At 43.1% G+C, this 14,095-nt stretch overlaps 1 protein-coding gene across 3 annotated transcripts in view; it reads left to right on the top strand.

The window, feature by feature from the left end:
• The window catches only part of NISCH (nischarin), an 81,742-nt gene extending 69,243 nt beyond the window's left edge, over nt 1–12,499 (top strand). For all 3 annotated transcript variants that reach the window (XM_077278063.1, XM_077278062.1, XM_077278064.1), the window contains one exon: nt 11,005–12,499. In XM_077278063.1, coding sequence (XP_077134178.1) covers nt 11,005–11,624 — 620 coding nt within the window. In that variant the 3' untranslated portion in view covers nt 11,625–12,499. The remainder of the gene's footprint in view (nt 1–11,004) is intronic.
• Nucleotides 12,500–14,095: the final 1,596 nt, after the last annotated feature.

Here is a 14,095-nt window from a genome sequence, read left to right on the forward strand (position 1 = left end):
AGGGCTCTCGACGGACGTCATTGGAACCATGATCAGAGCACGGAAACCAGCGTCTGCCAAGATTTATTACCGTACCTGGAAAGCTTTCTTTACCTAGTGCGAATCTCATGGTCAGATCCCACTCCCTTATTCCCTACCCAAAGTACTTGGTTTTCTCCAATCGGGTCTGGAGGCCAGGCTGTCATTGGGCTCGCTTAAGAGCCAGGTGTCAGCCCTCTCAGTGCTTTTTCAAAGGCGCATTGCTACCAAGCCGCAAGTAAGGACTTTTCTTCAGGGGGTTTCCCGATTGGTTCCCCCCTACAGACGACCACTAGAAACGTGGGACATCAACCTGGTCCTGACAGCATTGCAGGAACCACCCTTCGAACCCCTTAAGGAGGTCCCGCTCCACCTTCTTTCCCAGAAGGTGGTTTTCCTGGTGGCAATCACCTCGCTACGCAGGGTGTCTGAACTGACAGCACTCTCCTGCAGACGGCCCTTCCTGGCTTTTCACCAGGACAAGGTAGTTCTTCGTACGGTCCCATCCTTCCTTCCGAAGGTTGTGTCCGATTTCCACCTCAGTGAGGAAAGTTCACTACCATCCCTTTGTCCGGTTCCGGTTCATAGAGTGGAGAAGGCTCTGCATACGCTTGACCTTGTCAGGGCATTGCGTATATACGTGTCTAGGACTGCGTCCTTCAGAGGTCTGATTCTCTTTTCCTCCTTCCGGAAGGCAGCCACAAGGGTCTGCCAGCTTCCAAAGCTACCCTTGCCAGGTGGATCAAATCCACCATACAAGAGGCCTACCGCCTTAAGAATTCTCCTCTTCCAGCCGGTATTACGGCACACTCTACACGGGCGGTAGGGGCCTCCTGGGCCATTCGGCACCAGGCTTCGGCACAACAAGTGTGTAAGGCGGCCACTTGGACTAGCTTACATACGTTTACTAAACACTACAGGGCTCATACCCAGTCCTCAACGGACGCGAGCCTGGGTAGATGTGTCCTGCAGGCGGCGGTGCCCTAAGTATAGGGGCCTGTCTGCACAATATTCATCCATTGCTTGCCACCCAGGGACTGCTTTAGGACGTCCCATGGTCCTGTGTCCCCCAATGAGGCGACAGAGTAAAGGAGATTTTTGTGTACTCACCGTAAAATCTCTTTCTCTTAGCCTCTAATTGGGGGACACAGCTCCCACCCTGTTGCCCTTTCCGGGCCGTTGTAACTGTTGAGTTCTCATATTGTTTTCTTGAGCTCGTACATAGATGCCTTCTTACAGGCATAATTATGTTATTCATGTTACATAGTTGCCTTCTTACAGGCATAATTATGTTATTCATGTTACGTTCCTCCTACTGCTTTTGCACAAAACTGGAGAAGGCTGATGCCGTCCAGGGGTGTATACTGCACAGGAGTAGCCACAGTTAATCTTTTTCAGATTATGCATAGTGTCGCCTCCTAGTGGACAGCAGCCTAACACCCATGGTCCTGTGTCCCCCAATTAGAGGCTAAGAGAAAGAGATTTTACGGTGAGTACACAAAAATCTCCTTTTTGCAGCTAAGCCTGATGCAAATCTAAAGACCCCAATACACATTAGGTAAAAGTTGGCCTAACTTGTGGATTGCAGCAATATAGATTTTATATGTAATGTGTATTGGGGTCACCAGATGCTCTTCTCCAACAGATGATTTTAGAGGAGAGAAGAATCGGGCATTGGAATTTGAAAAACCGAACCTTGTATTCGATGCAGAGATAAGCCGTGGCCGTAGGAGGCTTAAAAGGATATTCCCACTAACAAAATTAATTTTAACGTTGATTTTAATCAATAGATCTTGGAATAATAATAATTTCCACAATTGGATGTGTTTAAAAAAAATGTTCCTGTGCTGAGTTCATGTTATAAATGTGCCCCTGCTGTGTGCTGTGTAATGGCTTTGCCTGACCGTACAGGAACGTGGTGTGATTTTATCTCAGCTCCTGAGCAGGGGACGAGCAAAAGAGTATACAGACAGGACAGCATGGGATCACAGCAGATGATAAAACTGTTCCCTGCCTGTTTTTTTAAAAATGTTCTACCTCAAAGAAAGCATTATTTGCGATCCTTTGCTGTCCTGTCTGTACACTTTTTTAACCTCCTGCCCTTCCCAGGAGCTGTGGTATGATCAGACCATGTCCCTGTACGGTCAGACACAGCCATTACACAGTACACAGCAGGGACACATTTATAAGATTATCTCAGCACAGGAACATTTTATTTAAACACATGCAATTGTGGAAATTATTATTATTCCAAGATCTATTGATTAAAATTATCTTTTGTTCATGGGAAATCCTCTTTAATGGTTCTTTCATAGAGAACACAGGATCACTTGGCCTAGCCTAGGGATCCTGTGTATGGAGGAGTCCAAAGAGAAAACTGACAGTCAAAGCATCCAATGCGAGCAAGAGCCTTTATTCTGGTCCTGTGTGATCTCTTGGCTGACAGCTGTCTAATGTGTACAGCCAGCTAATTAGTTCCTTATCATTTGAGATAACGCTTCATAGCTTGTATATGTTCACACCATTTACAATAGGTAATTATAACAAGTTTCCCTGACTCTCTGCACAATGACCTCTGCACAGGTCACAGAGCATGCCTAAAGAACTCTCCTATAGTAGCAAATTAACGTAACTTCTCCAATTTACAGGCTCCCATGTGACTGCTGTAAATTGTATCTCTGAACATTAACATGACCTCTGTCAAGATGTCTGCTTCCATATACATGTACAGAAAATGGATTAAAATGTCCACAGAAATTAAATATATTAAAGAAAGAAGAAAAAAAAATCTGAATGCTCCGCTGAGCCCAGTGTACATTTAGGTGGAGGGGGTGATGTATTGCTGTAGACCCTTGGTATATCCAGCAGTTGGTGCCACAAACAGCAACTTATGCTTAGTTATGTAATGGAGATAATATAAATTTCGCTCCTGGGAAATTTTACTTTAGTTATTTCCTTTGTACTCCTACTTGATGAGTTATGGTATGTCCTGTTACCAGGAAGGCAGAGTAAAACAACCATTGACGTTATAACACAGGAAGGATTGAAAAAAAAACAAAACAGGAAAACTAAAGAATGTAGACCATTCATGGCTTTCAGAAGAAAGATGCTTAAGAATGGCCACTCACATAGGGAACCGATGTCAAATTATAGAAAGGATTCACTTTCCGTTAAAGTACTGCTGCTGCCTTTGAGAAAAAATAACTCATTTAGAAATTGATGGCAGAAACACATCTCAAAAAAGTTAGGACAGGGTCAACAGAAGGATGTAAAAGTAAGTGTTACTAATGAAACACATCTTGAGGGTCAGTTTCCAATTAAGTCACATGACCATGTGTAAAAAAAAAAAAAACATGTTAGAGAGGCAGAGTCTTCCAGAAGCAAAGATGGTCGGAAGTCACCAATCTATGATAAATGCATCTAAAAATATTAGCAAACGTATCAGTCCAAATCACCTTGAACTAGCAAGGACACACTAATATTATGTCATGTATGCGCAGATGTCAACATTTAGGATGTACAAAGCGTATTAACGGTCTTGTAGTAATTATTGAGACTAACTCTGCGCTTTGTACACCCTAAATTTTGACATCTGCACATATATGCCATAATATTTTCGTGTTCCTTTAGTGACTATTTACTCTGCAAATGGAATACAATGGCTAAATATCTACTGTGAGTTTCATGAGATATTCCTGCAGGGCACTATATATGGGAAAGACACCAAGAATCTATTTTCCTTATATCAATTGACTTGTATTTTTCTACCATAGTCAATGGTAACTGGGCAGCGTCTTTCTATGTCACGAGGCACCATGTACTTCATCATTGATTTCATTTTTCATTATACTAATAAAGAATTGTTTTGTCTGTTAATTAAAGGCACTTCTTGACTGTGGACTATTATCTGGTGCCAGTGGTTTGTTATATCTAAAAATATTAGCAGATGTTTTAATAGATCAGAGGGATGTTTCAATTATACCACTGTTTAGATGAGAGCTACTAGATTGGAGCTGGTCTGTCCACTGAGCTATCACCAGTTTGCCAAAATGGGGCGTTGTTCTTCAGCTTCTATAGGATACTAGAGATAGCAGAGCTCTGTACTGAGCTAACCCCATCAGATCCTAATTTCTATAGGATACCAGGGATAGCAGAGCTCTGTACTGAGCTAACCCCATCAGATCCTGATTTCTATAGGATACTAGAGATAGTAGAGCTCAGTACTGTGCTAACCCCATCAGATCCTGATTTCTGTATTAATTCTGGAGATAGCAGAGCTCTGTACTGAGCTAACCCCATGAGATCCTGATTTCTATAGGATACTAGAGATAGCAGAGCTCTGTACTGAGCTAACCCCATCAGATCCTGATTTCTATAGGATACTAGAGATAGCAGAGCTCTGTACTGAGCTAACCCCATCAGATCCTAATTTCTATAGGATACCAGGGATAGCAGAGCTCTGTACTGAGCTAACCCCATCAGATCCTGATTTCTATAGGATACTAGAGATAGTAGAGCTCAGTACTGTGCTAACCCCATCAGATCCTGATTTCTATAGGATACTAGAGATAGTAGAGCTCAGTACTGTGCTAACCCCATCAGATCCTGATTTCTGTATTAATTCTGGAGATAGCAGAGCTCTGTACTGAGCTAACCCCATGAGATCCTGATTTCTATAGGATACTAGAGATAGCAGAGCTCTGTACTGAGCTAACCCCATCAGATCCTGATTTCTATAGGATACTAGAGATAGCAGAGCTCTGTACTGAGCTAACCCCATCAGATCCTGATTTCTATAGGATACTAGAGATAGCAGAGCTCTGTACTGAGCTAACCCCATCAGATCCTGATTTCTATATTAATTCTGGAGATAGCAGAGCTCTGTACTGAGCTAACCCCATCAGATCCTGATTTCTATAGGATACTAGAGATAGCAGAGCTATGTACTGAGCTAACCCCATCAGATCCTTATTTCTATAGGATACTAGAGATAGCAGAGCTCTGTACTGAGCTAACCCCATCAGATCCTGATTTCTATATTAATTCTGGAGATAGCAGAGCTCTGTACTGAGCTAACCCCATCAGATCCTGATTTCTATAGGATACTAGAGATAGCAGAGCTATGTACTGAGCTAACCCCATCAGATCCTTATTTCTATAGGATACTAGAGATAGCAGAGCTCTGTACTGAGCTAACCCCATCAGATCCTGATTTCTATATTAATTCTGGAGATAGCAGAGCTCTGTACTGAGCTAACCCCATCAGATCCTGATTTCTATATTAATTCTGGAGATAGCAGAGCTCTGTACTGAGCTAACCCCATGAGATCCTGATTTCTATAGGATACTAGAGATAGCAGAGCTCTGTACTGAGCTAACCCCATCAGATCCTGATTTCTATAGGATACTAGAGATAGCAGAGCTCTGTACTGAGCTAACCCCATGAGATCCTGATTTCTATAGGATACTAGAGATAGCAGAGCTCTGTACTGAGCTAACCCCATCAGATCCTGATTTCTATATTAATTCTGGAGATAGCAGGGCTCTGTACTGAGCTAACCCCATCAGATCCTGATTTCTATAGGATACTAGAGATAGCAGAGCTCTGTACTGAGCTAACCCCATCAGATCCTGATTTCTATAGGAATGCTAGAGATAGCAGAGCTCTGTACTGAGCTAACCCCATCAGATCCTGATTTCTATAGGAATGCTAGAGATAGCAGAGGTCTGTACTGAGCTAACCCCATCAGATCCTGATTTCTATATTAATTCTGGAGATAGCAGAGCTCTGTACTGAGCTAACCCCATCAGATTCTGATTTCTATAAGATGCTAGAGATAGCAGACCTCTGTACTGAGCTAACCCCATCAGATTCTGATTTCTATAGGATACTAGAGATAGCAGAGCTCTGTACTGAGCTAACCCCATCAGATCCTGATTTCTATTGGAATGCTAGAGATAGCAGAGCTCTGTACTGAGCTAACCCCATCAGATCCTGATTTCTATATTAATTCTGGAGATAGCAGAGCTCTGTACTGAGCTAACCCCATCAGATCCTGATTTCTATAGGATACTAGAGATGGCAGAGCTCTGTACTGAGCTAACCCCATCAGATTCTGATTTCTATAAGATGCTAGAGATAGCAGAGCTCTGTACTGAGCTAACCCCATCAGATCCTGATTTCTATAGGATACTAGAGATAGCAGAGCTCTGTACTGAGCTAACCCCATCAGATCCTGATTTCTATAGGATACTAGAGATAGCAGAGCTCTGTACTGAGCTAACCCCATCAGATCCTGATTTATATAGGATACTAAAGATAGCAGAGCTCTGTACTGAGCTAACCCCATCAGATCCTGATTTCTATAGGATACTAGAGGTAGCAGAGCTCTGTACTGAGCTAACCCCATCAGATCCTGATTTCTATAGGATACTAGAGATAGCAGAGCTCTGTACTGAGCTAACCCCATCAGATTCTGATTTCTATAGGATACTAGAGATAGCAGAGCTCTGTACTGAGCTAACCCCATCAGATCCTGATTTCTATAGGATACTAGAGATAGTAGAGCTCAGTACTGAGCTAACCCCATCAGATCCTAATTTCTATATTAATTCTGGAGATAGCAGAGCTCTGTACTGAGCTAACCCCATCAGATCCTGATTTCTATAGGATACTAGAGAGCAGAGCTCTGTACTGAGCTAACCCCATCAGATCCTGATTTCTATATTCTGGAGATAGCAGAGCTCTGTACTGAGCTAACCCCATCAGATCCTGATTTCTATAGGATACTAGAGATAGCAGAGCTCTGTACTGAGCTAACCCCATCAGATCCTGATTTCTATAGGATACTAGAGATAGCAGAGCTCTGTACTGAGCTAACCCCATCAGATCTGGATTTCTATAGGATACTAGAGATAGCAGAGCTCTGTACTGAGCTAACCCCATCAGATCCTGATTTCTATAGGATACTAGAGATAGCAGAGCTCTGTACTGAGCTAACCCCATCAGATCCTGATTTCTATAGGATACTAGAGATAGCAGAGCTCTGTACTGAGCTAACCCCATCAGATCCTGATTTCTATATTAATTCTGGAGATAGCAGAGCTCTGTACTGAGCTAACCCCATCAGATCCTGATTTCTATAGGATACTAGAGATAGCAGAGCTCTGTACTGAGCTAACCCCATCAGATCCTGATTTCTATAGGATACTAGAGATAGCAGAGCTCTGTACTGAGCTGACCCCATCAGATCCTGATTTCTATAGGATGCTAGAGATAGCAGAGCTCTGTACTGAGCTGACCCCATCAGATCCTGATTTCTATAGGATACTAGAGATAGCAGAGCTCTGTACTGAGCTAACCCCATCAGATCCTGATTTCTATAGGATGCTAGAGATAGCAGAGCTCTGTACTGAGCTAACCCCATCAGATCCTGATTTCTATAGGATACTAGAGATAGTAGAGCTCAGTACTGAGCTAACCCCATCAGATCCTGATTTCTATAGGATACTAGAGATAGTAGAGCTCAGTACTGAGCTAACCCCATCAGATCCTGATTTCTATATTAATTCTGGAGATAGCAGAGCTCTGTACTGAGCTAACCCCATCAGATCCTGATTTCTATAGAATGCTAGAGATAGCAGAGCTCTGTACTGAGCTAACCCCATCAGATCCTGATTTCTATAGGATACTAGAGATAGCAAAGCTCTGTACTGAGCTAACCCCATCAGATCCTTAAACTTTTGAAGTATCACGGTGCATCGGTGGGGGTCTCTGTGTACCCCCAGCAATTTGGCACTTATGACATATCGAGTAAACGCTATGCTACTTTATAAATCCTAGTGCTCAGGTATTGAAGCATACGGTGCAACATATTTAAGGATTACATAGTAGCTGTACAGGAAACGGGCATGAAGGCTATGCTATACCTTTCCGATTGCCGGGACCCCTCCACCCCCCTGCCTAATTGTGAGTATGACGGGGCTGTAGCTTTAAGCTCCACCATACACTCCAGATAGCTGCCAGCCAAACGACTGCTTGGTTGAACGTTTGTCCGGTTCCTGTCTCTTCCAACTGTTCCATAAGCAGGAACATTCACTTGGCGAAGCGCTCCTGTGTTTTCTATGCGAGGGTCTCTGTTGGCCATCTCTGACGGTGGATCATCTCTTAGAGAACAAGAGTGTCTGGAGCCTGAAATTGGATATGCGGGATCCTTATCTGCGACATCACCTGTCAGGGGGAGAATTAGGGGCCCCCTATATACACATTAGAACTGTCAGGCAAACGCCTCTATATCTGCGGCATTGACCGACGTTAGTCTAGTGTATATGGCGGAGGCTTTAGTTTGCTCTTTCAGTCTTCGGATTGGTAATGGTCACCGCTGTCCTTCAATCCGAAAGTGATATTTCCCAACTTGTTATTGGATTATTGATTGGTTATAGTAATATAGGACCCACATAGGATAGAAAGTCTTAGGGTCACCAGCCCAAAGTGAAATGTTAATCTGCTGCCTCTCTTATTTTTAATTACAGCAATTTCCTAATAGTTTTCTCTTCTCAGTCTGTTTCTGGCCTTCCGCATTGTATCATCTTCCCTATAAACCCTTTGGAATTGCCTGAATAGGTTATTAATACAGTGTGGTCTGACCGTTATCGAAGTCATAATTATAGAGAAACACAATGTAAATTAACGAAAACCACACCACTGTTTTACTATTCATGTCTTATATTGAGTACATAAACATTCACTGTGCAGTGAGAAAAAAGTAAATGAACCCCCTTTAACAGTAATCAGACCAAATTTTATTAGTAACCATTACAGATGTATAGGGAATGCGAAAGGGTTCACTTACTTTATCTTGCAGCTGCAAGATCTGAATTCTATTTGGATTGTCAGCTGCCGGATTACAGGAAATTCACCATTTAGATTCAGAGGATCAAGGCATAGTGTATTTTATGTCCCTTCTTCCCCTTTTATATTGCAGTCACCCACCCAAATCCACCTGCAGGGCGACCCAGATATTCTTCGTAGACTCCAGCGTGCCTGGCATCAGTTCTGTTTCCCTGACGCTTGTTTTCCTGACACTAGACAATCATATCCTGTTAGTGTCTGCTTTATTCAAGTGCAAAGATCAAGTTCATTCTGAAACCTGCCCCTATAGTGACCGAATATGGAACACTTTATGCATCTCTTTATATGTCACACATCTCCTGTATCATCTCATAAGTGCATATTAGTGATGAGTGCATGTGCTGGGATAAGGTGTTATCTGAGCATGCTCGTGTGCTAACCGAGTGTCTTCGGCGTGCTCGGATACTATGTCCAGGCAGCTGCATGTCAACAGCTTCAACACATGCAGGGATAGCCTGTTTGTTGGGCAATCCCAGCATATATCGAGCAGCCACTGCTTTTTTTCCCTATAATAACTAGTCTATGCCAGTCATTTCCAAGACATGATTTGGTTATTATTCCTTGCCTCTTGTATTCATGGGTAAAACATATTCATTTCCTGTCCACAGGACGTGTTTAAAAGGATTATTCATATTCTTACAGGGCCACATTGGAAGTGAGCCATATGGATGACGTTATGTCCCACATATATGCCAAGGACGTGACCATGATCTGCAGGTACCGTGCACGTGTCCTGTTTAGAGGAGCAATACCTGCTGATTAATCGAGAAGGTCACGTGTGCGATACCTGCCAATTGTGGATGCGGTATTGAGCCTCACACTTCGGCATTGAGTGGGTCCGATGGCGTTACCATCCACTTTCACCATTGGCACATTTCCTGTTCTAAGACACGTGCACAATTCCTGTCCATCATGGATGTGGATCGTATCTCCATTGGCACCACTCTCAATGCAGAAGTGAGCGGCACTGGAAGTCTTCTGATGGAGACACCTGCTTTATCAGTCTCATAGAAGTGAATAGAGTTATGGTTGATCATCTGTTCCATTAAAACGGGACATTTAGACCCCTGTTCCTGCAATTGATGGTGGTCCGAGCACTCTGACTCCCAAGGTTCGTACGTTGGTAACTCCTGTAGATATTTGATAAGTGAATTCCATTGAACCAGTCCTTTAAAGACAATCTGGCAGGTCCCCCAAGCCTCCCAAACTGCCTTCATGACAGTTTTGATCCCTAGTCCTTCATCCTAGTCAAGTCCTTGATGGTCTAGGCCAGAGATCCCCAACGTTTCTGACCTTGAGAGCCACATTCAGCTCTGAGAGATGGTCGCGAGCCACATTCAGATCCCACCCCTCCTCACAATAGTGGCAACCAAAGCCCCCATTACAGACATAATGGTAACCAAAGCTTTTCCACAAAAATCAATCACCCCAAAGCAGTATACAAAAATCTAGGGGTTCCAACAATACCCCCATTCAGTATTCTCCTATTAAGCACTCCCAAGACACTGTCACATCCAGCTTCAAACACCTCCTCTGACAGGTTGTCTCCAGCGTACCATACATAAATCATCTCAAAACCCCTAAGACCAGTATATGTAAATCCAGATCTGCACTTCTGTACAGGGCTGCTCATAAAATTCCCTATTTTCAGATGTGCTCTTCATACCTTTTTGCTAGAACTGGAGCTAATGCACCAATCTGACAGACAGCCGCGAGCCACAATTCACGGGGTCGCGAGCCACATGTGGCTCCCAAGCTACAGGTTGGGGACCCCTGATCTAGGCGGCATCTTCTACATGTGCTGAAGCAACTTTTTTTTTGCTTGGCATATCGATTTAGATGTTGGAATAACGCACCCTGGGCTTCAATGGCATCCTCCTTACTGGCCATATCATCTCTGCTTCGCAAGGAGGAGGACGTCAACGGCGGTTGTGTGGGTGGGTTGAGCAAAGAGACCTTTTCCCATTAAATATTGTTTATGTGCCCACTTCGTCATAGCAGACTGAACTTTATGTCCTTTTACCAATATTCAAATTGTAAGTGAAAAAAATATATCCTTTTTTTTTCTATTTCAGGAAAAATGGAAAATTATGAACTGATTCATTCCAGCAGAGTAAAGTTCATCTATCCTAATGAAGAGGAGATCGGGGACCTGACCTACATTGTGACTGAGCAGAACGACACTTCTGGCGTGTTACCCGCTCTGAATATTTTACTATATGTTCTGGCATTTCACGTGAATTCTGCAGACGGACCCGATCGTGAAGCTTTGCTGCAGCCAAGGACCCTCATCCTAACAAGCTCAGACCTCTTTCTGTTCAACGAAGATTACATTAGTTATCCACTCCCAGATTTCGCCAAAGAGCCCCCAAAGAAAGATAAGTATCAGTTAATGGATGGGAGGCGCATAAGGGATTTAGACCGCGTTTTAATGGGTTATCAAACTTACCCCCAAACGCTAACGTTTGTCTTTGATGACTCCAGTAACCAGGACCTGATGCATAGCTTATCAATGGATCATTTCGGAGAACCTTTAAGCTCCTCTGATGATCATAAATCATGTGTCGGAGATAAAGAAGTCCAGTGGTACATCTTCATACCCAGCGCTGACTGCCGCGAAAAGATGATCTCACTACTCGCACGCCAGTGGGAGATACTCTGTGGTAGGGAGTTACCTTTGGAGTTGACGGGATAAGGTTTATTACCCAAAAATGAAGCCCAATATATGGTGTTAATGCTGCTTTTCTGTGCACATTTCTATTGACCTTTACAGCATCTGTAGCAGCTGTATGAGCAAATACACGAGAACTAATTCCTACTTCTGCTTAAGTACCCTGTTATTTTACAGGGTGATTCAGATGAGCCAGCGGGCCAGGAATCGATCCTCAGGAACATTATGGCTCAAGATTTCCCAACAAGCTGCGAAAAAATCTCACTACGAATCCATTTTTTTCATAGAATGTTATAAGGCTGTGTTCACATAAGATTTTGTTTTGAAGGTGGAAAAGTATGATGTCGTTTTCAAGCAAAATCCACATACAAAAATCCATCCCGATTTTTAGTTTTGGCACATTCTTTTGTAGATTTTTCACAACTTCAGTTTGGTGTAGATTTTAGAAGGAGCCCACATGCAAAAAAGTCACTTTTCTTTTTTTTTTTTTTTTTTCCTTTTCGCAATTTTAAAAAAGCCTGTTGTATAAACAACAATGTTGTTTTCCCATTAAAACAAGGAGTATTGGAATCAAAATAGCAAAATCCACTAAAAACATGAGTAATGGAAGCAAAATCCACTAAAACTAGGAGTATTGGAAACAAAATCCACTGAAACGAAGGAGTATTGGAATTAAAATCTACTAAAATAAGGAGTATTGGAAACAAAATCCACTAAAACAAGGAATATTGGAAGCAAAATCCACTAAAATGAGGAACATTGGAAGCAAAATCTACTAAAAGAAGGAACATTTTAAGCAAAATCCACTAAAACAAGGAACCTTAGAAGCAAAATCCACTAAAAGGAGCATTGGAAGCAAAATCCACTCCAAAAATCACTTATAAATAAATTAAAGGGAACCTGTCACCCCCAAAATCGAAGGTGAGCTAAGCCCACTGGCATCAGGGGCTTATCTACAGCATTCTGGAATACTGTAGATAAGCCCCCGATGTATCCTGAAAGATGAGAAAAAGAGATTATATTATACTCACCCAGGGGCGGTCCCGCTGCAGTCCGGTCCGATAGGCGTCGCGATCCGGTTCGGGGCCTCCCACCTTCTTACAATGACGTCCTCTTCTTGTCTTCACGCTGTGGCTCCGGCGCAGGCGTACTTTGTCTGCCCTGTTGAGGGAAAGGTCAGAGACGCCCTGCGCACTGCAGTACTTTGCTCTGCCCTCAACAGGGCAGACAAAGTACGCCTGCGCCGGAGCGTGAAGACAAGAAGAGGACGTCATCATAAGAAGATGGGAGGCCCCGGACCGCGACGCCCATCGGATCGGACCCAGGTGAGTATAATCTAACCTCTTTTTCTCATCTTTGAGAATGCTGTAGATAAGCCCCTGATGCCGGTGGGCTTAGCTCACCTTCGATTTTGGGGGTGACAGGTTCCCTTTAAAAAAAAGCTCTGTGAACACATGCTAAGAATATAGGAGTCAATGGATAGTTAGATGATCTCTGTTTGATCGCTGAACAGATGACGTGGTGATAAGTTTAATACCATAGTCCAAGTTTTACTGCTGTTCTGCTTCATATGCTATTATTAGGTGCCAAGTGTCGTCTGTTTTAATTTTTTCTGTAAATTCTCCATTTTTGCTCCGGAATGAAGACTGAATGGTCTTCCGGGTCTTACCTCTTCCTTTCTTAATCCAGCATATGGGCCATGCTGGGAGAGCAGATAGGATATTGTATGATGAAGACCACTACAGCCGTCAGTAAAGAGCAAAGGGGAAAGTTGGTCAAGGGTTTACAGACAAAAACGACATCCACGGTCATGGACCGCCTAGCCGAGTCGTGGCATCTGATCGGTTTAGGGCACACAGCAGATTCACACTTTGGTTTCTTATTTCTGCTACTAGTATCAATGGGGATATTGGTCATATATACGTATTTCCACATCCGCTTTCTCTCAGTTTTCGCATTTGTTGAGTGAAAAGTGCTCACAGTTTCCCTTTAGAAGGAGTCTGTCACTCCCGAGCTACAAATTCAGCTAATTAAATACTTATATATGGGACTTAGCCCCTATGAAATCACATCAGTAAAAAAAAAAGTTGTGTAGTTTTGCGCCACTAAAATGTATTTTACTAGGGCTAAGTCCCCCTACATAGAGGTGTCATTTGCAGTTTTCGGGGTGACCTACTCCCTTTAAAGCAGCTCAGCTAGGCCATGTAATTGAGGCTGAGATACTGAGCTAGGACCCCTCACACACAGACTGATGGAAAGCTGGAGACGTGGGACTCGCAGGCATTTTTAGGGATCATGTTAGGACAGACATGACGTGGAAGCTGTGTCTGGCCTATAAGTCTCCTTACACCACACTTGTAGCCTCCACAATGGCTAATCATTGGCATGGCATGCACCTTACGTGCTGACTTTTTGTGTCTTCACCACTTCTTTGCTCTTTGCAGTAAATACACATGCTAACGAAGGATATATATTTTTTATGTATTGTATTATAT

Source organism: Ranitomeya variabilis, chromosome 8 (assembly GCF_051348905.1).
Source record: "Ranitomeya variabilis isolate aRanVar5 chromosome 8, aRanVar5.hap1, whole genome shotgun sequence".
Lineage (NCBI taxonomy): Eukaryota > Metazoa > Chordata > Amphibia > Anura > Dendrobatidae > Ranitomeya > Ranitomeya variabilis.